At 44.4% G+C, this 22,960-nt stretch overlaps 1 protein-coding gene across 1 annotated transcript in view; it reads left to right on the top strand.

The window, feature by feature from the left end:
* The window catches only part of IARS1 (isoleucyl-tRNA synthetase 1), a 703,557-nt gene that overhangs the window by 263,478 nt on the left and 417,119 nt on the right, over window positions 1-22,960 (top strand). The window contains exon 15 of the mRNA XM_069206674.1: window positions 17,145-17,218. Within this exon, the coding sequence (XP_069062775.1) occupies window positions 17,145-17,218 (74 nt within the window). The remainder of the gene's footprint in view (window positions 1-17,144; window positions 17,219-22,960) is intronic.

The raw sequence follows: 22,960 nt of genomic DNA, 5'->3' as shown, positions 1-22,960 counted from the left end.
GAAGATGTGCTGCTCACAGGTGAGTCAAGCGGTGTCAGGGGTCAAGCTCTTGTGTTGAGATAAGACAGGGTGAGGGAGGGTAGTGGGTTGGACAAGACAGCACCAAACTTACACCCTCAGTGGCACAGGGACGGCTGGGTTCAGAGTGGCAACACAGCGTCAGGCGCCCAATGCAAGTCAATGGAGGAGGTCGGTTTTGGAAAAAGGCTACAGGGTCGGGCCAGGAGTTGAATGATGAAAACCCACTGCTGCCCAGGTAGGTTTGGATGTTGAGCCACTTGGAGACATGGTCGATCCAGCTCCCCAAGGTCCAGGGGCTCCGGATGCAGGGCTGTCCTTTGATGTCGGAGAACAGCTTACTGGGCAGTCATGTGAGGGGGAGTCTTTGGATTGAGGCTACAGGCTTCGAGGCAGAGTCTGGCAGGGGACAACCCACTGTGGACTCTGGCTCAATCGCTGGGAAACCTTCACGCGACTGGTGGGCTACTCAGTCTCGGGTCTGAGCGTCTGGTACAGAGGTGGGTCTGGGTGCAGTTTTGCAGTTTCTCAGGTCAGAGTTCTTTTTCTTTAAAGTTGGTATCTTTTTCTGCCCAGAGTTCTCAAGAAAATCAAGTACGACCGGGCCCAAGTTATCTTGGTGGCTCCGGACTGGGCTCGAAGAGTGTAGTATCCAGAGCTATTGAGCATGTCCATCGATCCTCCACTCAGACTGCCTCTTCGGTCGGATCTTCTGTCGCAGCAGCAGGGGACGTTTCTCCACCTGAACCTGTCCAACCTCCGCCTTCATGCGTGGAGATTGAGCGGCAACGGTTGACAGCATTTGCCCTTCCACCCGAAGTCTGTAATGTTATCTTGGCAGCCAGGCGTCCATCGACTAAAACTGTATATGCCTGTCGTTGGAATACATTTGTGGCATGGTGTACCAACAAATCTGTTGACCCCCTTTTCTGCTCCTCTTTCAGAGGTTCTTCTGTTCATTCTTTCTTTAGCCCAGCAGGGCTCTGCCTTGGGCACTCTTAAAGGGTATTTGTCTGCCATTTCTGTCTTTCTTAGGCTTCCTGATCAGCCCTCACTCTTTAAATCTCTTATTGTGAGTAGATTCTTAAAAGGGCTCGCCCACTTATTTCCTCCCACTCCCTTCATCATGCCTCAGTGGGATCTTAATCTTGTTCTTACCTACTTGATGTGTACCCCCTTTGAGCCAATGCATAATTGTCTGTTGCAGCTCCTCACATTCAAAACTGTCTTTCTCATCCCTATCACCTCTGCTCGCAGGGTGAGTGAGCTTCAAGCTCTTTCTTCAAAGCCTCCATACTTGTCTGTACACCCTGACAAAGTGGTGTTGTGCACCTTCCTTCCTTCCTAAGGTGGTTACACCATTTCATGTAGGCCAGTCCATCACTTTGCCTACCTTCTACGCACCCCCACATCCTTCCCATGAGGAGGAGAGACTCCACCGTCTGGACCCAAAAAGAGCGTTGGTGTTCTACCTCAATCGTACTAAAGATTTCCAGGTGGACGATCAACTCTTTGTTGGCTATGTGGGTGCAAAGAAAGGGAAGCCGGTGCAAAAGCGGGCCATCTCTTGGTGAGAGCTTCTTTGCATCAAAATGTGCTACGCTTTGGCTAAAAAGCAACCTCCTGAAGGCTTGCGGCCTCAGTCTACCAGAGCAACTGCTGCATCCACTGCGTTAGCACGTGGAGTTCCTGTCCTGGATATCTGTCAGGCAGCTATGTGGTCATCCCTGCATATGTTTGCTAAGCATTACTGACTGGATAGTCAGGTCCGTCGAGACTGCTACTTTGGCCGTTCGGTCCTGCAGGACTTTCTAGTATGATCTTGGTTCGCAGCCCACCACCGAGGATGGCATTGTTTGGGTATCAATCCTAAGGTAAGGAATCTGCAACTAGAAATCTCTATCAGATGTACAAGTTACTTACCTTCGATAACGAAATATCTGGTAGAGACATATTCTAGGTGCAGATTCCTTACCGCCTACCCATCCTCCCCGTTTGCGAACTGATTTCTAGGGGCAGGGATTCCCTCATTCAGGTCCTTAGCTCTGGCGCACCAGTCTCAGTGTTCTTAGCGGCTCTGTGCTCTGGTGTGGAAAGTCATTAAAAGAATCTGACGTCACTGCGCGAGGGCGGCGTCTATGTACTACTCCCGACATCATCACGGCGACCATGATGCCTGAGGAGCCGACCGACGCCACCTACCGACGCGCAAGGGTACTGATTGAAGAAAAATCTCCGGATCCAGTCTGACGCCTGTGGGAAAATTCTAAGGTAAGTAATCTGCAACTAGAATATGTCTCTACCAGATATTTCGTTACCGAAGTAACTTGTACATCAAAGCATTGTGATCACCAAAAGTAGTTTTCATTTCCTACCCATGCACTATATTATCCATCAGGCTTGTGGATACAAACATATAGTCAATGAGAGTGGTTTTACCCCTCCCCCGATAAGTTAGTTGATTATGCTTTTCCTCTCCTGAGTATTTCATCCTGTTAATCAGATCAAATTCTGCCAAATAACCATCAAGCCCTACACCTCTATTATCACAACACCCATGATGGTGCGAGTATCCCTACTTAACATAAATTATTGTACTGGTGCAAATCTTGGCATTAAAATCCCACACAATATTAAAGACAATAATGTCCATTCCAATCTTTTCTTGCCCATCAGATTGGTTGTACATCCAGCTCCTTGAGCATGATTGATATTTGCCTGCTTAGAGAAATCATTATAATAAAAAATTAAGTAAATCTGGAAATGATGCAGCCCACTAAACATTACTAACTAATTATAAGAAAGAGGTGAATTGGATTGTAAATAAATTCTGAGATTTTGTACCTTTTATACCAGGCTTTCTATCCCATATATGCTTGGAAACACCAGATTGATAATTTCAGACTAACCCCAAACACAATATGTTAATTTTTGGGGTTGTCCTTTTGAAATTTACAGTTGATGACGATCACACAGTTGAGCTTTGTCAGGTGAAATGTCTAATGCTTCTTTTGTCCCAGTCATAGCTCACTTTCGAGTAATTGTCTGTAAAATGAAATATTTGCCCTCAAAATGTACACCATTAAGGGCATATTAGTTAAAAAGCCTTGTGTCTTACCAGCCCATTTGTCATGTTCTATACCAGAGCCTATTCAACCTTGGCTAACATTTGCTTTCCTGGTGAAAGCTAGCCTAAAGGTTTTTCGTGCCCAAATGAAACCCACCACATATTTCCATGGTGTTATTCCTGCATTTTGATGAAAAAATAGTTCCTCTCAGATTAGACCTCAGGCCCCCTGTAATCAGTGCTTGCTCAGGATGTTTTCTTGATGTACTTAAATCTAGTCCCATTCTACTTCTGCTCAAAAAGGCCATGTTAGATTCCACTGATCTTTCCAATTGTTATCTAATGCTCATAATGCCTAGGAGAGTCCGACTGGTAAGTTGCCTAGTGGGGTGCAGCATACAAACGCCAAAGACACCGTTCTTCTCTCAGCAATCTCCTTTCCAAACAATCTGGTTTCCTTCCTTGGTATAGCACAGAGTGTGCCTTTATCCAGGTGATGATTTATTCCCGCTTTAGATGATGGGGGATGCATGTCAGCCTTTCCTCTTAGCAGAATTTGATACGCCTCTTCATTGACCACCTCTGTCCTTCATGTCAAAGTGAATGGACTTGGGCGCCAGGGTCCTGGATTTCTTTATCTTCTGTCTTGCTCGGTGTTTCCACTTCATATAGATAGGTTATTGTAGGAGCCTGTATTCTTTTTCTCGGTGCCTCAGTGCTCTATTCTGGCACCCACGCTCTTCAATTTAGGTTTCCCCATTGACTCATTACCTCTAAACACCTTCAGCTGATCTCTTTTGCGTAGTTCGCTAAGCACCCACATGACCACATGATGGGAGGGAAAGTGCCCACCCCCAGGGCCAAACTCAAATTGACATTTATACCCATATCAGTTATCAAGTTATCATGCAAAGATGATATAAGTTATCATGCAAGTTACCAATAACAGCTGTACTCCTAAATCCTCCTAATCACAACTGTCATGCATACTACTATCTTGTGGTGTTAGAAACTACTTTTCAAGGTGGTAAACTTCAGAGATTTGCACACTTGTGCTGTGCATGCACAAGGACATGATTTCAGATGGAATATCTGTTTCTGCTGCAACCTGTCATAAGAGTAATGAGCCTTTCAGCAACTTTTTTTCAAATAATTTTTTGTTTTGCAGCATCACACGTAACACATACGATGTATGTAAATAGCAATTATCCATTATTAAACAAAGATGATTACTCCGCGTATCGTATTGTTCCGGACTATTTTTGCCCCTTTACAAGACAGGAAAGTAGAATGTTTTGCCCCTCTGATTCATGTTCCCTTGACATTTTACCCACAATGGATTTCTAAGGTGGTCACTAGAACAAGTCTTTCTCCTTGGAAACGTGCTCCAATTTGTTGGTAGCTGTTATATGTTTAATTTCTTTTTTATTTGAAAGACAAAGTAAAGACATTTTCAGGTAGGTTGTAGATTGAAGATCTTTTTCTGTAAAGCAAAATTATTTGAAGAATTTGATTGTGCCACAATTGAAAAATGATCGCGTTCAAGCCTTCAATTTACAGGGCCAATTAAAGCGCAAACGATTAACTGACATTCATTGTTTAATACAGGAATGTGAATTAATTGACATTAAAAGAGAATGCATTGAAAATCAATAGGACCTGTGCTACCGTTTAATTTCAGCCGCACGATTCCAGCATAATTGTCAGATAATGGAAGATGACTCACAAATCATTTTTTTTTGTTCTTTTTTTTTTGCTCCCGACAAGAAGTCTTTCATGGGTAAAAGAATAATATAATATCACCTGTTGTGAGAGGCATAGCAAAGGAGCTTTGTCCATTAGCTGGTCCGTGGGTTGGCAGCGATGCCTTTAATGGGGTGCAGCAGTGTGTTAGTTCCTCCTACAGAACTTTAAGTGATTGTGTGTGTGATTGATGTGGACGGGCAGGAATACCGATGTTATTTATAAGGCCTTCATAGACAAAAGATTCCTAAAGCCCTGCAGCCTGTCCAACCCTGTGAGTCCCTACGAAAAGATGGTGGTATGATGTAATTTTATGTTTCTCGTTTAAAAATGTTTGGTTTCCGGAGTGGCAGTTAAGGTAGCCAGATCTGATTTGTGCCTTAAACGTGAACTACCACAGTTTTTATCTACCGCTTAGTCAGCTTGAATGGTTATGTGATTTTGTATGTGCTTAGTATTGTAGATAGACGAGTGGTTAACTGCAGCATTGAGTCCATGGGTGGATACATGGATGCCTAGTGATGATAATGCACGCATACATGGTAGGTGAGTGCATGCATGAAAGCATCTGTTCATCCAATCATTCACTTATTCTTTCATCCACCCTCTCTCTTACTACGACAAACTAAAACCCTCCAAACACTGAAGAGGCACTTCCAGTTGTAAGCCAGAAGCATAGCCTTTGGCAGTGTTCGTTTGTATGCATTTGTTTTTTGTATAGATGTGTCACTTGGCATTACAAGTACATTTTATAAGTTAAGATGGTATATCTGGTTGTGCTGCAACTGGAATATTAGATACATAGCAGAAACTGATACACATTTTTATACCAAGTTTGTGTGACAAAGGATTTTTTAGCCGTAAAGTTAGACAGGTAGGGGTACTTGAAGATTGTAGGTGCAGATCTAGATGTCTGGTCACAGAGATGGGGATGACCACCGCTCTCTGATGTAAGTGACTTGGTTGGGAGAGGAAGTATTTTGAAATGGTGGTGGGGTGCTGTGGCATTATATGATGTTCCACTAATGAGCAACAGAAATTTTGAACAAGTGATCTCTAGTAGGTGGATCTTAGACCTTGGGACTACCAGGAGAGTTAATATAGGTGAATATGGTGAGTTTATTTGGTATACGTTAAGTGAAATTGTATGTCTGCTTGCCAGTATGCAGTGCATTTTTCTTGATGTGGAGGTACTTAAACTAAATTTCATCTTTGTTAGTTTTTCGAACAGTGGATGAAATATAATTAGCTCATCAGAGGCCTGCCACTAGCCTTGCCTCCAAGGTGTTGTGTTTTTTGTTCTAGTGCTGGGTGCCTGTTAGGATAGAGCAGGCTTCTCCAATGACTGGCACTTGAGTAACTGGTACCTCTCTATTTACCCATAAGTGGCTCTCTGGTGTGCAGCCAAACCTACTAAAATAGAAGCTTTTGCTTGATTGAATTCATATATGCATGGTGTTAGGAGAAGAATGATTACATTTTCAAGATATATTAAAAGCTGAAGTTTGAGTGGTATGTCATGTGGCTCTGGGTAGACTTATTACTAATATCATTAACTTTCTGCCAGATGAATTGCAGCTATAGCTGTTATAAATTACCCATGTGGAGTAATTCCACACTGATAAAGCATTTTTTACAATACTTCTCTGAATTGTGGCTGATGCCCTGCATGGATCAGTGCTGGTAATCTTGCAAGTAGTGGCCTCAAATGTAAACTTGTCTCAGGTGATGAATGTTACAACTCTAATAATAGAGGCTCGGGATGATTTTCATTGTGCATAAATAGCTCTTTACTGATAAGGTTGGAGACCCTTGGGGTACTGTTTTGATAATTTTTTCTTGAGGGTGTTAGGGTTTAGAAGTCAGTTTTGAAAAGAATAGTGATAGCGTAGAAAGAATACTCAGTGAGTGTGACTAAAAAACAATTGCTGTATAAATGCATGGTTCTTACGAAACAAGCATTGACAAAGTCAATAGGAATCACCTTTCTAATGCTGGCACCAAGCGGTTGGCTTTGCCAATGTTAGTTTGTAAAGTACTGCTTAAAAAATAGAAATGGAAAGAAAAATACTGGAGGAAAGCAGATGCCTTAACTTATGCTATCTCAAAACTGTACATTGAAGTCCGTGTTTTCAATCTTTGTATATCACATGGGTTATTTTTCAAATACGTTTCACTGAGGAAATTCTGTGCAGATTTTTTAAAAAAAAGTAAAAAAGTGCAAGGATGTAAAGGGAAAAACATGCCAATGCCGGAGTTCTGATTTACTTTCAATTAGATTTCACCATTTAGTTCTCTGCTGTAGCCCAAAGAGCAGATTTATGGACATGCTATAAGATACACCATCTGCTGCAGACACCAGCTGAGTGAATGCAGAAGATGGCCCATCCCAAACTCCATAAAAACTTGTGTGCCAAAATTTTTGTTTTCATGCAGTATGTGGAATGCAAGAGATAAAAACAAAAACAACCCTTACAGTTTGCTCTTTATCCAGGTATTGCCTGTGGCGCTTGCATGTTGCATTGGCGCATCAGCACACTCTCCCGACTCCACTGGCCTTACTGCTGATAGATTTCGAGAAAGCATTTGATGCAGGGGATTGGGGCTACCTGAGTCAACTCCTCAAACGCTGGCTGTAGGAAGTTGGCTCTGTATATATACTATTTCAAAGTAAGAAATAGTGTGCACAGAGTCCAAGGGTTCCACTTAGAGGTAAGATAGTGGCAAAATTACATAATTCTTATGCTCTATTTTGTGGTAGTGTGGTCGAGCATTAGTCCTATCAGAGGGTAGTGTTAAGCATTTGTTGTACACACACAGGCAATAAATGAGGAACACACACTCAAAGACTTACTCCAGGCCAATAAGGTTTTATATTGAAAAATATATTAGTTTATTTTAAGAACCACAGGTTCAAGATTTACATTAAACACTTTAAATGCAAGGTACTTCACTTAGATACTTTAGGAACTTTGACTAAAAGCAATATCATATACAGTCTTTGTAAAAATGGCAATAAGCTATTTTCAAAGTGGACACTGCAAAAATCAACAGTTCCTGGGGGAGGTAATAAAGGTTAGATTAGGAAGTAAGTAAAACACTTACAAGTCTCAGTTCTGGGGTATAGGCAGCCCACCGTTGACCCCAAAGTTACCACACCAGCAGCTCAGGGCCGGTCAGGTGCAGAGGTCAAAGAGGTGCCCAAAACACACAGGCACCAATGGAGAACAGAGGTTCTCCGGTTCCAGTCTGCCAGCAGGCAAGTACCTGCGTCCTCGGGGGGGGGGGTGGGAGACCAGGGGGGTTTTGTAGAGCACTAGGGGGGGGGGGGGGCACAAGTAGGCACACAAAACACACCCTCAGCGGCACAGGGGCGGCCGGGTGCAGTGTGCAAAGCAGGTGTCTGGGTTCAGGTAGGAAACAATGGAGGGACCCGGGGGTCACTCTAACGGTGCAGGCGGGCACGGGGAGGGGGGGGGGGGGACTTCTCGGGACAGCCACCACCTGGGCTAGGCAGAGGGTCACCTGGGGGTCACTCCTGCGTTGAAGTTCGGTTCCTTCAGGTCCTGGGGGCTATGGGTGCAGTGTTGGTTCCAGGCGTCCGGGCAGTCGCGGTCAGGGTGAGCCTCTGGATTCTCTCTGTAGGCGTCGCTGTGGGGGCTCAAGGGGGGGGGGGGGGGAGGGTCGTCTCTGGTTACTCATGGGCTCGCAGTCGCCGGGGAGTCCTCCCTGAGGTGTTGGTTCTCTGAATCTCGAGCCGGGGGTGTCTGGTGCAGAGTGAGAAGTCTCACGCTTCCGGCGGGGAACGTGCAGTCTTTAGAAGTTGCTTCTTTGTGGCAAAGAAGTAGCTGGTTTTGAACAGGGCCGCTGTTCATAGGAGTTTCTTGGTCCTTTAGTCCAGGTCAGTCCCCTGAGGCTTCAGAGGTCGCTGGTCCCTGTCGGATGCGTCGCTGGTCGCAGGTTTTTTAAGTTGGAGACAGGCCGGCAGGGCTGGGGCCAAAGCAGTTGTCGTCTTCCTCCTTCTCTGCAGGCTTGCAGGTCAGCAGTCCTTTTTGTTTCTTCAGGTTGCAGGAATCTAGTTTCCTAGGTTCTGGGGTGCCCCTAAATATTGAATTTAGGGGTGTGTTTTAGGGCTGGAAGGGCAGTAGTCAATGGCAACTGTCCTTGAGGGTGGCTACACCCTCCTTGTGCCTCCTCCCTGAGGGGAGGGGGGCACATCCCTATTCCTATTGGGGGAATCCTCCAAAATCATGATGGAGGATTTCTAAAGGCAAGGGTCACCTCAGCTCAGGACACCTTAGGGTGGGTGACTCCTCCTTGTTTTTCTCATTATCTCCCCTGGACTTGCCACCAAAAGTGGGGCTGTGTCCAGGGGGCGGGCATCTCCACTAGCTGAAGTGCCCTGGAGCATTGTAACACGAAGCCTGAGCCTTTGAGGCGCACTGCTAGGTGTTACAGTTCCTGCAGGGAGGAGGTGTGAAGCACCTCAACCGAGAGCAGGCTTTTGTTTCTGTCCTCAGAGAGCACAAAGGCTCTCGCCCCAGGGGGTCAGAAACTCGTCTCTCAGCAGCAGGCTGGCACAGACTAGTCAGTCCTGCACTGAAGGATTGGGTAAAATACTGGGGGCATCTCTAAGATGCCCTCTGTGTGCATTTTTTTAATAAATCCAACACTGGCATCAGTGTGGGTTTATTATTCTGAGAAGTTCGATACCAAACTTCCCAGTATTCATTGTAGCCATTATGGAGCTGTGGAGTTCGTTTTTGACAAACTCCCAGACCATATACTTACTATGGCCACACTGTACTTACAACATCTAAGAATAGACTTAGACACTGTAGGGGCATATTGCTCATGCAGCTATGCCCTCACCTGTGGTATAGTGCACTCTGCCTTAGGGCTGTAAGGCCTGCTAGGGGGTGACTTACCTATGCCACAGGCAGTATTTTGTGGGCATGGCATCCTGAGGGGGATGTCATGTCGACTTTGACCTTTTCTCCCCACCAACACACACAATCTACAATGGCAGTGTGCATGTGTTAGGTGAGTGGTCCCTTAGGGTGGCACAACATATGCTGCAGCCATTAGGGACCTTCCCTGGTCACAGGGCCCTTGGTACCACTGGTACCTTTTACAAGGGACTTATCTGTGTGCCAGGGGTGTGCCAATTGTGGAAACAATGGTACATTTTAGGTGAAGGAACACTGGTGCTGGGGCCTGGTTAGTAGGGTCCCAGCACACTTCTCAGTCAAGTCAGCATCAATATCAAGCAAAAAGTGGGGGTAACTGCAACAGGAAGCCATTTTCCTACACTGGCTTTGGAAATAAATTGTTGCCATATAGTCCAACTGTTGTATTTGCAACTTACTCATTAATGGGACAGTATCAGAGGGCTTTTCTGTTTACAGGGGAATGGAAGGGCTGTTCCTTATCCCCTCTCATTTTTTTGCCTTAGCCATAGAGCCCCTCGTGCGGTTGATCTGTTGTGACACATTACTTACTAGCTGGAGATGGCCCAGGGGTGATGAAGACCGCATCGCCCTTTACGCAGACGATGTACTGTTACATCTATCAAACCTGGCCGAAAGTGATGCCCCCTGTCTCCATCTCCACGCCTCTTTTGAATACATCTGCCAGAAAATCACACAACACACTCCCTTATGGCAAGGGACATATCTGCATGAGATAGCTGCTCCAGAGGGCTTTTCTTGCTGGGATACCATAGACCTCACACTATTGGGCGATATATGGTCAGGCGCACACATGTCTTTCCAGGTCCTCCAACAAACATACTCATTGCCCACTACACAATTCCAATATTCTTGCAATTACGACATGTTCTGAGGGCACACATCTGAGGATACTCCTGTACCTGAATTTAGTCCTATGGAGGCCGAGGTGTCCAAATTGAGATTGGGCACCTTGGGCAAGGCTAGAGTCTCACAAATATATTGCTCACTAACATTAACTCCCTCTGAGACCCTCCAGCACTTGCCGTCCCGCTGGTAAAACTGTCTTGGCCCGATGGAAAATGAGGATTGGCGAGTTGCGCTGATGGGTCATTGCGATCTGTGCCAAGCTGCAGCAAATGCAGACATTCTACCTGCAATGTGCTTACCTTACCGTGGCCATACTGCATAGAGCTGGACACTGGCTGACCCTCCCAGTGTACACGCTGCTCTTGTTTACTTGCTGATTTTTTTCCATTTCGTCTGGTCCTGTCGAGTCATTACACGCTACTGGTCACAGATCCTAACTGAACTTTCCACGGTGCTAGGTCAAACCCTGGAACCTTTTTCTTTGATGGTCCTATTGAGTGTAATGGAGGGTGTGGGGGGTTCCTTGGCAGATAAGGCGTTGATGGGCTCAGCTCTTTTGGTGGCAAAAAGAGACATTGCAGCACAGTGGACAGCAAGCAGTTCACCCATGCTCTCGAAATGGAGGCGAGGGGTAGACTGGTGCACCTAGATGGAAAGACCTGTGTACATGGCACGGAGATGCCCGAAGAAGCACACTAAGATTTGGTCCAAGTGGATGGTAAACTCTTCAACAGAAGCAAGACGGTGATAGCTTTGTACCAGACTGCAAGACACTGGAGCCAGATGGATCTTCACATAGGGTGGAGTTGGGCTCCTCCGGGCACGCAGGTTGTAGAAATGTTATGCCTTACTTTATCAAGTCTGTAAATGTGACATGTTCCTTTATGTATAAAACATGAAAATTGGTTATAAAAAAAAAGTTTGCTTTTCATCTATACCCCAGTAAATATAGCCCTATTGCTGCACTTTACAGACACGCTTGGGAGGGTTTAGAGCAAACATCAGGGAGTTGAGATGTGCCCAAGGGGGGAAGCAGCACATGAGAGAGAGAGAGCTAGAAAACACATGCACTCCCATGGATTATTGACTGAAAAAGAAAATAAATATTTCTCAAAATGTGAACAGTGGAAAAATACATGTCAGCTAATCAAAAGGAATGTAGAGAGGCTATGCTCCAAGGCAGGCACAAACACAAGAAGAGGAAGGGAGGCCATTGAATAAGTAGTAAGCAAATGAGTGACAAAGCCAATCAATGGTAAGCAATGGATGGGCTGGATACTATACGTTCACAATAGGTATTTCACTGTTACTGTTTTGTAAGTGAGGCCCAAAAATAACGACTAGATGTAGGAATAGTTACCATATAATTATGACCACTGAATGAATTGAATGATGTGAATGAGTAATTAACATACAAAATTAAGGAATTCTGAAAATGAGAAAGGAATGATCACAGGCCAAAGGGATAGTGAAAATGAAGAAATAACTTCCTGACACTGAAAGGACGAGCATGAGAGAACTAGTAGGACTGGTTGAAGGAACGATAAACTTGGAGCAGAACGACCACCAGACAATGGAATGTTCAAAGTGAAGAAAAACATGATCACAGAGGAGGGAATTGTGAAAATGAAGAAATAATGGGCATTGGATGAAGAAATGGCCAACATGAAGAAAGGCTGATCGCTTATTGAGAAATATTGAATATAAGAAAATCTTTGACACTGGATGGAAGTGATAATGAACTGCAGTCATGTAATTTGGTTCGCTGAATGAAGAATTGTCAAATGAACAAGCAGTGACTAAAGTGTGATGGGATGTCGTCCATGAAGAAAGAATAAGCCGTGAACAAAGGAACTGGGTAAATGGAAAAAATAAGGACCATAAATAGACTGAATGAATGGTAAAAAAAAAAGGAAAAGGTGGCATTTGAATCAGAAAGAATAGCTATAGTGCAATTGAACCGTGTGTGGTTATCTATTTTTGAGTGCCCTTCTTTCACTGTAGGTGCATTCTTGGGGGACATCCTGTTTGGATTGATCTGTAACAAGCTGGTCGGTTGTTTGGATTAAGTGCAACTTAAGGAAGCTTCCATTTCCATACACCATCTCTTCTTCATCTCTGGCATTAACCATGCAGATATCGTGCCGCCTCTCTAACTCTCCCACCACCCTTTCTAATTGCCAAATGTGCAAATATGGTTCTGTATAATGGTTTGTAGAAGTTAGATGTGACCAAACTGGGCCTTAGCTTCTTGGTTAGTAGGCACCAATGTGTTCTGATAATACCGTTACTAAGCAGTAACTAGGGATCTGAGGCACAGAAAAGTAAAAGCAATTTATTCAGATTCATACTAGACTGTGAGGCTACGAAGCCAAACTTAAATGTGCGGATCTAATGAATGGTACTAGAGTAACAGAGTAGGCAACATAGTACAGCTCTGTCCGATCTCAAGAATAATTTACAGCTGGTGCAGATGATACAGGCTAATTAAAAATAAACAATCATCAGGTGTCACCACTTCCAGACAAGTGAGCCTGGACTTGATGGGCACCCATCTAATAATAACAGACCCAAACATTTCCGAAAACTAGACATGAAGACGGAGTCCAGGATGATGTCTTGCCTGGATCCCTCTACGTTTTCTTGCCAAGATTGTCTTACAAGCATCAACCTTTTGCTAAAAGCACAGACTTGTTTCACATTTCTGTGAGAGAAAATTCCAACATCAGTGGTGATTCACAAAACTCCTCCCATCCAGCATTCCCATATTTCTGAATAAAATGATACTCCACTTATGTGGATGAGTCTAGTGACAGGAAAGACTCCAAAACGCAACAAGGAAACAACAAGATTTTTTGGTGGCTTTGTGTTCCCTGGGTTGGCATATTGCGGTATTTACAGGCAAAGTACTTCTCCAAGGGGTGAGGAAGCCCACCAGAGCACAAAGTGAGAAACAGAGGGGAGTGCCCACTGTGACACTGCACTGCAGCTCAGGCCGCAAACAGTCCTTTTGTCAATCGCAGGAGGCAGAAAGGAGGGGCTAACCCAGTCTCTGCTGACTCATAGGTCAGAACTGCACCCAAAAGCATTACAACGTCCTCTCTGTTGCCATGGGGGATGGATGCATAATTCAGTCTGTAGGCCCCATGGGGCACAGGGAGGGTGTTTCGGCCAGAAAATACTGTTGTGTCCTCAGTGGTGTGTAGAATGGCCCAGTTCCACGTAGGGTGGAACCACTCCCCTTTTTCTTTTAACAGATTCATTTCTGGCATACAGTGGGCTATGCCCCCCCCCCACACCAACCTCAAGTGCGGGCAGAATGACTGTTGGGCTATAAGAGTTGGGCGTTATGACCCGGTGCATGGACTGTCCCCCACCCCATTTTATATTTTTTTAGTAAAACAATATGTCATTGGCTCGTAGTGGGGTTCTGCCCCTTCCTCTCATCCCAGGGGAAATTATAGTGGTAAATCCTCCAGTCTATGTTACGGCACTAGGGACAGTGGGGTAGGGATCAATGGCCGAGCATTACAGCGCCTACCACATTTAAAACAAAAGTCTATCTCTGACATCAAGTGGGCTTTGTGTGCCCTGCACGTCCTTCCTATCCAAGAGGTTCAAGGCTTTTCAGTGTCCGATACAAAAAAGTGTCTTCATATTCAGACAACACAACAGTGTTGCACTTGAGCAGGTAGAGTAGCAAAATATCCTTTTCTCTGTCAACATCGACAGACCACGTGCCAGGTGTGCAAAATGTTCAGGCAGATTGCTTAACTGACAGAAATGCCACATGAATAGAAGTTAAAACAAACTTATCCAGCATTTTCATCGCATGGGCAAAACCAGATGTGGATCTGTTTTGCACCTTGTAAAAATGCAAATGACAAAGTTTTGCATCCCAGGTATTACCATCCACAATCCCACATATGAATGCTGTGTTCGTAGGGGAAATTTCCATACACATTGCTACTAATACCTCTTATCCCGACTGCAGTAAAGTAATTGAAAATGCCACTATTTCCAGTGGCCCCCAGATGGCTACACCCGATATGGAACTTACTTTAAATGGATGGAAATGTTACATCTTAATATAATCATAAGTCAAGCACACAAGGATTTGCTATCATTGTAGGATGCAAATATGTTTCAATCTGAACCACTAGATCGACAGATCGTCCAATGGATTCTGAGATAGCAGAGAATGGTATCCCCCAGATAACTTTGAGTGCTTTTAAGTAGGAAAGAAAGCAAAAAACAAAGGCATGTTAGAAAGAAAAGTATTATAAATCAGTAATTAGGAAACACTAATATTACCTTCGAATCTGAACTCCGTTATGCATCACCCATTGTGGCATATATAAGCAGTACACATCCAGCTCAGCTCTTTACAAAATCGGTCATTAAACCATTATTAGAACGGGTCAGCAATCTTTACCTGCCGCATGGAGTTCTGCCACCTCAGTGGAGCCTAAAGTTAGTGTTAGGTGGGCTAATGAATGCATCTTTTGAACCAAAGTATAAGATAACATTAAAATCTATTGCTTTGAAAAACAGAATTTTTAGAAGCATTCACGTACCTAGTCTAGGTAGAAGTAGTGAATTAAACAGACACTGACAGCAAAGAAGATAAATCCTACTTTATGTTTCACAAGGTCAAGACAGTAATGAGTACAATTTCTACTTTCATCCCAAATGTATTGTCACATTATTATGTAAAACAATCTATAGAGTTGCCGTCCTTATAGAACTAATCTACTGTAGTGGAAGGTGCTTTACACATATTAGATGTAGAAATATTATGTACTACATTCAAGAGACACAGAATATCAAAGTGTAAACAGTTCTTTGTGGCACATGTCCTTCAGCTGCTGGGGACAATGTGTCTGAAGATACCGTAGCAAGATGGATTGTTCAGACAATTCATGTTTTCAGTTACCCAATAACATTTTAGACCTTAAACCAATAGCGCATTTGACAGGGAAGGGAAGGGCTACATTAGCGTTTATAGGCAATGTCTTTAAAATAGATTTTTATTGCTGCATCAGGGCCTTCTAGATATGTGTCTACAAAAAAATTCTGTGGGGATATTCAAGCAAACAGAGTCTGGAGAAGGTCGGGCAGTTTTAAAGCAGTTGTCTGGTGCTACTGTCTCTTCACACACTCTTCTATAAGTGCAAATACCACTATATAGTCAGTGCACATCAGGTGACTCAGGAAGACTTTTCATGCTGCTGAAGATACTAGTTACTTGTCTGTAATGATTTTATGGCTCCACTAGATTCACCTGTAAACCTCCCACCTCTCTAGTGAAGGAGGGGAGTCATTGCCAATAAAACTAAACATACAAGAATAATCTAACATGGACGTCGCGTAGGGGGGTTTGTAGGATTACGGTTGACACTATAGTGAGTCATACGGACTCCACCCATGGCAATACATTAAAAGTAAAAAAAAAAAGGTTTTTGAGATTCAGAACACAGCTGGACCCAACCACTTGATAGTGGAATATTGCACAGTGTATGAATCTAGATGAGCTTCAAGGTCAGAATCTATGCAACGGTTAAGCAACTACTATTGTACACCCTCAGCTACTAAAGCAGACCTTATTGAATTTACAGCCCCCTAGTTGTCCAGGCTCCACCTCAGATGACCTGATGCTGCCTCAACTGGCTAGATGCTGTCTCAGATTCTTAAGTACAGGTGCAGGTACCTAGGCATAGCTCCAAATGTTCCCAACATGTTCTAGTTTACTAGGTGTAGTTTCAGATGTCCAATTATATCCATGTGGGATACAGGATTGTGTGTTCTAAGGTAACGACAGCTTCTCAGTGCATCCTCCACAAATACAGTTTTGGTCTCAGATTCCTAGTGTAGTCTACCCCTAGTTTATTGAAATGCCTAGTTTAGACTGTGATACCAGTCACATGCCCTTTGCTGCATCCCCATGTCTATGTATTGTTTTAAGTGCTCAGTATTGCATCCCATGAATGGGGATCGCCGTAAAGGCCCAGTCTTCAGATAGCAACACCAAATGCTCAGTCCAGGGTGCAGATTTGGCTTCAAATGCCAAGTGCAGTTTTCCCACCTGCTGGTACAGCCTCAGATGTTTAGACTAGGCTCCAAATGCACAGATCAACATCATACAGATTAGGTTAGTTTGGTACCTATGCAGATCCTTTTTACCAAAAAGGATTAGTTGCTGTGTCACTTGCATGTTCTCTAGGTACTATCACTTAAAGTATGGCAGTAGTATAGCAGAGGGATATGCCGGCCATTAAAGGCTTGCACCAGCATTTGCCGATGCCAAAAGTAAGGACCAGTAACATGGGAGCGGTTTACTAACCTGTATTATTAATACCAAATGCCTAGAAGTAATCATCCTTTTAATTAGTACCACGCTATTGTATCATCTGCAAAGTGCAAAACCTGTTGTCAATCTTTATATTATATTTTACTTGTCATAATAGATGTGCATACATTTCAATTTTCTTCCACAGGTGGTTTGCATTGGATCTGTGGAAGAGCTTTCAGAGCTGACTGGTGTGAAGGTGACCGATCTGCACAGAGAGAGGTTAGTATCATGGTGAACCTGAATGGATTGTTATCGTTAATCAGTTAAGGCAGAGCAGTTTGAAATGATTCCGTCTCATACTTAGTTTTGTTTTTATTCTGTTTCAAAACGTACAAACATTCATACGTGCAGATGCCTCTTGGATAAGAAGCAGAATGTTCAGTTGCATGAAATAAATTGTTTTCTTTATTGTGTAAAACATGCAACATATGGCACAATAACTGTACACTGCTGGGATCCCATTGAACTCTACCTGTATACCACTTTTGCGACGTCCCAGAGCTCATAACTCCAAATCCACGTACTTAGGGAGAGGTCATGCACCTCAGGGGAGGAGTATTTATTTTTCAAAAAGCGCTTTTAGCGCGGTCCTCCAATGCTACATCTAAATGTGATTTTGCACCAAAATGCTGATTATTTTGCACTGAGAATAATTCTGCACCCCATTATGGTGTCCACCAAATTTGATGTCAAACGCCTGTACGTATTTTACACCTAATGTGACCTCTCACTACAAAATTTTCTCTGTGCTGAGTGTTGTGTCTACAAACAGACTGAATCAGGATGATTTTTCTTGAGCAGTACCCCTGCTCTACCTAGGTGCGCTGACGTCACTTCTTTTCGTTCCATTCCAGCAAGCGCTGATCCAGAGAAGTGCTACCTCGTCAGTCACTTTTTGACTGACAAAGGCCTATGCTTGCTTTCCCCAATATGTATTTTTCCCTTAAATGGGGCTTTGCATTAATAAGTGTTTCTTTCCCCTGCTTACTTTGCTCCTAAATGTGATTTGTTCTCCAATGTAATGTGCTCTCCTGTGCGTAACAATTTTTCTCCTGAATGATTTTTCACTCACCTGTCGATGTTGGACCACAGTACTTTTGCATCTAAATGTGATACCACAATCCTGCTTACATTGTGCCAAAGTTGATTTTGTACGTAAAAGTGATCGCGTTTTTGCTTGGAAAATTAAAAAGATGGGCAAAAAGTGGAGTGGTGCACAGAGACATGACCCATCTTAGAGTATCTCTTTATTTTCATTCTTTAGAACAATAAAGCCTGACCTATTTCCTTTGCTAGTGCTTGTTTGAGAGATGCTATTTATGCCTAGCTTTAGACTGACCTGGAGTTTCTCTGATTGCTTGATTATATAATTGTTGATGGTTTACAATTTGAAGAATGTTCAAGACCTCATTTTACAAATTATTAATTTTTCAAAAAGTAGACTTAGGGCCTTGTTACGACTTTGGCCGTTCGACCGTCGGACCGCCAGATGAGGCCACATTCAACCTGGCGACCTCACCCCCCTTGTATTACGATTTTTCCACTGGGCTGACCAGTGGAAACATTGTATTATGGAGTTTCAGCCGGTCAGCCTCGCAGAAACAGTGCAGCAACATTAGCCTTGCCTCCCTTAATAATGATGCGAGGTACTGGATGGCTGCGTAGGATTAAGAGTAATTCAGTAATACTTAGTGGATGCCTGAACCTAAATATGTTAAACCTCTAGGTCACCCTCACCTATAGAAAGTAAAGGATTAGCTAAAAGCAAACCTGGCATTAGCTATGTGTCTCTTGCAAGAGTCCAGAAAATCTTTGTGTATGGCCTGGATGTCCTTGTAGCACAGTTCTGATGAGTGCTTCTAATTGCAGATTTCTTACTTTGTGAAAAAAAAACAGGTGCCAGACTGGATCCAGAGAATTATTTATTTATTTATTTTTATTTGTTAGCAATACCCATGCTTGCTGATTAGTGGTGTTGTGTGGACTCTCTTCATATCCATCCTATCCTCAATGTGACTTCGGGCCCCTACATAGTCATTTAAACTTTTTTTCCAGTGCACAAGGGACATGTCCTCTCAAAAAGCAACCAGAGATGAAACATTGTAAGGATTGTAACAAACATATGTTGATGATGGGCCCCTCATACGACTCAATGTTCTGTGTCAAATGCTCTTGAATGAATCCAAAGGCCATCAGGGACTGAAAAGCCAAATTCTGTGTTGCAGAACATCACATAAAGTCCTGGTCCCACTAGAAGTCGAGGACGCAGATGCGTTCTCATCCCCAAGGTCATTCATGCAAGCGTTCTTCCTCCAGACTGAAATCGTCAACCAAGTCTAAAAATAAGAAATATAAGTCAAAACATGGATCTTCTTCATCCCATCACAAGGAGTCGCACAACAACCAGGGTACTCCCAAGCCACGAATTCTGTCTCGGATCTCAGATCTGATTCCAAAGCTGACACTGAAGCAACCAGAGTTCTCGGATCCATTAGTGATACAGCAGCAAATCTGAACCTTTAGAAAGACCATGCTGTGGCTGTTTGGTACCATACACGATCCCTCTAGAGTGCCCTATGGGCCTCCAGTTGTTCCACTGCTGGTCAATTTCTCCCCGAAGCAGACTGTGCCTCTCAACCCCATTCCGCGGTCAGCCCTGAGTCCAGGGACATGTCAAGTCCAGTACCTCTTATGGCACTTTGACCGATGCCAGAACGCTGATGATGCCGGAGGGAGAGGTAATAGTCCTTTTAGCCACGAAAGCAAATACACAATGACCTCCACCGAAGTAGCAACCTCCTTGCCCCTTAGCTTATTCAGCTTCAGAAATGTTAACTTTACATTACAGACTGCCTAACACTGATGAAGAAGGTAATTCACACATTTATGATGATGACATTCTGTTTTTTGACCTTCAAGCTGTCCGTTCCTGGTAACTCCCTGTACACTACCCTTCATTTACCTACTTCTGGCACATCAGCTGAAGAGTCTGTCTTCTTTGCCGTGGTTATTTGGAAAGCAGCTGAGATCCAATAACTACAAATGCCCATTTACTGAGGTAATCACAAATCTCCCCATAAAGGACCTCACAGGAACCTCTTTAACAAACACTGCTGACTATGCTGCGAACCCGGGTCTTGCCCAGCAGATAATAGACTGAAAGTCAGGAGACCTGGCCTGCCCCTGGAGACGCCATCATTTCTCCTGCAATACACCACACAAGAAGGTCTGGTGGTCCAGGCCTCTACCAACCGGTTCAACCCCCTATGTGTTTCTGACTGCCCTGCCAGATAGTCGAAATGCATGGAAACGTTTGCCAAATGTATGTTTTCTGCCAGACTCTCCTTATGCTCTGTGAACGCCAGCTGCCTCCTGGGATGCTATTTGCATGAGTTATGGGACTTGGTAGTATAAATCTTGCCAGCAGTCCTGGATTACCTTCAAACTGGTCAGGATGCAGCAAAATCTGTCATGCGGTCAGACTTGGACACTGCAGACTGGTTGGGTAGGGCAGTTGGGAGCAGTGTGTGCATAAGTGCCACACTTGGATTCCCTCCACAGTGTTCTCAAGAGACGTGCAACAGTTCCTGATCGATAGGTCATTTCATGGCACATGTCTCTTTGGAGATAAGGTGGACTCATCACACTTTAAGGAAAGCAACAGCATGCTCCCTCACATGGGCAGCCCCTCCGGGCAGTTCTCCCACAAAACTTTGCTCCTTTTGAGGCTCCTGAAGAGGGTTCCAGCAAAGGCCATGTAAAACCTTACCTCAGCAACAGCCTTTCGAGGCAGAGGTCGGGGATCCCACCACCAGTGTCCAGGCCCTCAGGGGCAACAAACTACCCAATCGCGAGAACAAACCTCCACAGCTCCTGCAAAAACTTTCATATGCCATTGGCAGCACACAGTCGCCATGTAGAAGGTCAAATCACCTTTTATCTCCATGGGTGACAGTGCATCACATCTGACCGATCAGTTCCACAATGTCTAAAATGGATATACCCTCCCTTTGCTCTCCATCTCTCTGGGGTACACCACAACGCCCCTTCGAGGAACACATGCCCATTCAGGCCCTGTTAAATAATGGAACCAATGAGATGGTGCAAGCATCAGAAGTTGGGACTGGTTGTTAATCCTGTTACTTCCTGCTGCCAGAACAAAGATGGAGGCCTCCATCCTATAGTCAGTCTTCACTATCTGAACTTTTTCCTCAGGAAGTAGAAGTTCAAGATGCTCATTGTGGCCCAAGTTCTGTCTGACCTAGATCCAAGAGTCTGGATCTACTGGATGCCCTTTTCCACATCCCCGTCATTCAGTCAGCCTTCCCTGCAGGTTCTGGTAGGCTGCAGTCACTTTGAGCTCTCTTTGCTCACCTTCGGGGTTACCAGTGCGCGTTGGGTGTTCAAGATAGTGATGATGTTGATGGTTGTTACCCATCTTCTAAGGTTTGCAATATGAGTCTTCCCATCTTGGTGACTGACTACTGAAGGTGGGCTCTGCACCACCTCCAGGCGATGGCCATCCTGTTGACGTTCTTGGCGTTTTGCATCAACTTGCAGAAGTTACACCTGGCCCCTTCACAACTGATCACCTTCTACTGAGCCTTTCTGCATACTGGGCTTTTCCGAGTCATCCTACCGCCTCAATGAGTCCAGGACATTCTGACTATGATCTCCATGTTTAAGCTTACAGCATGGGTTTCAGGGAAGTCAGCTGCAAGACTTCTTGGCCTTGTGTATCCTGCTTGTGGACTAAGCAAGGTGGAACATGTAGGCTTTGCAGGTGGATCTGGAGTCCCAGTGGGCTCAGCAACAGGCCATTGTGTCAGATTTCATACAGGTGTCGAAGGAGACAGCAACGCACCTGCTGTGGTGGCTGCTCACCCACAGTTGGACCTGCAGCAGACCACTCTACCCCAGCCAGAACTAATGGTCATGACGGATGCATTGTTACTGGGTAGGGAAGGTCACTTGGAAAGGTGATGATCAGAGGACTCTGGTCTGCGGCAGAAGCTCAACTTCACATAAACTTGTTGGAGTTGTAAGTGGTTCTCTTGGCGTTAAAGGCGTTCCTCCTGACTTTCAAGGGTTCATTGATACAGATAGTCATTGGCAACACAACCACTATGTGGTACTGCAAATCACAGGGGAGAGTGGGGGTTATGGCCTCTGTGCCAGGATGCGCTATGTCTCTAGAAGTGACTGAATGCTCAGGGCATAGCCCTGAATGCACAACACTTGCCAGGATCTTTGAACGCCTGCACAGACAAACTCAGCTGCAATTCCTTAGCAGATCACGAATAGCAGTTGCACTACTGCCTACACTGGGGATCGGGACTTCCGCAGTACCTGGAACTTCTTACCATGAGCATTTGACTTCAATCCGGTTGCCCTTTGGAGGAACCTCCTGTCGTAGCAGCATTGACAAATCCTACAACTGAACATGCACAACCTACAACTCCATGCTTGGAGATTGAGCAATGAGATGACAGTTGATGGCTTTTGATCTTCCTCCCGAAGTGGTCTGTGTCATCTTGGCAGCCAGGTGTCCTTCAACTAAATCTATTTATGCAGGAGGCTGGGAGAAGTTTGTTGTCTGGTGCTCGTCCCAAGACATACTACCCCTGTATGTGAAATTATTGGATGTTCTTTTGGCGCAACAAGGTCTTCCGTCCTTCCTTTAATCTGATCAGCCATCCACGTTGTGATAATTTTTTGAAGGGACTGGTTCATAATTCCCTTCAACTCCATTCGTCATACTGCAGTTTGATCTTTACTTAGTACTCCTATACATTTTATGTGCACGCCCTTCAAACCCATACACAGTTGCTTTCTTCATCTTCTTACCATCAAAACAGCATTCCTCATTGACTTCACATCGGTATGGCAAGTGAGGGGAGAGTGTTTCCCTCCTGTACATGTTTATTCCTGGACAAATTAGTCCTCCAAACAATTGCGGCA

The sequence above is a fragment of the Pleurodeles waltl genome, chromosome 9, assembly GCF_031143425.1.
Source record: "Pleurodeles waltl isolate 20211129_DDA chromosome 9, aPleWal1.hap1.20221129, whole genome shotgun sequence".
NCBI lineage: Eukaryota > Metazoa > Chordata > Amphibia > Caudata > Salamandridae > Pleurodeles > Pleurodeles waltl.
The sequence above is the reverse complement of the archived record's forward strand: the minus strand, read 5'-3'. Positions and strand labels throughout refer to the sequence as shown.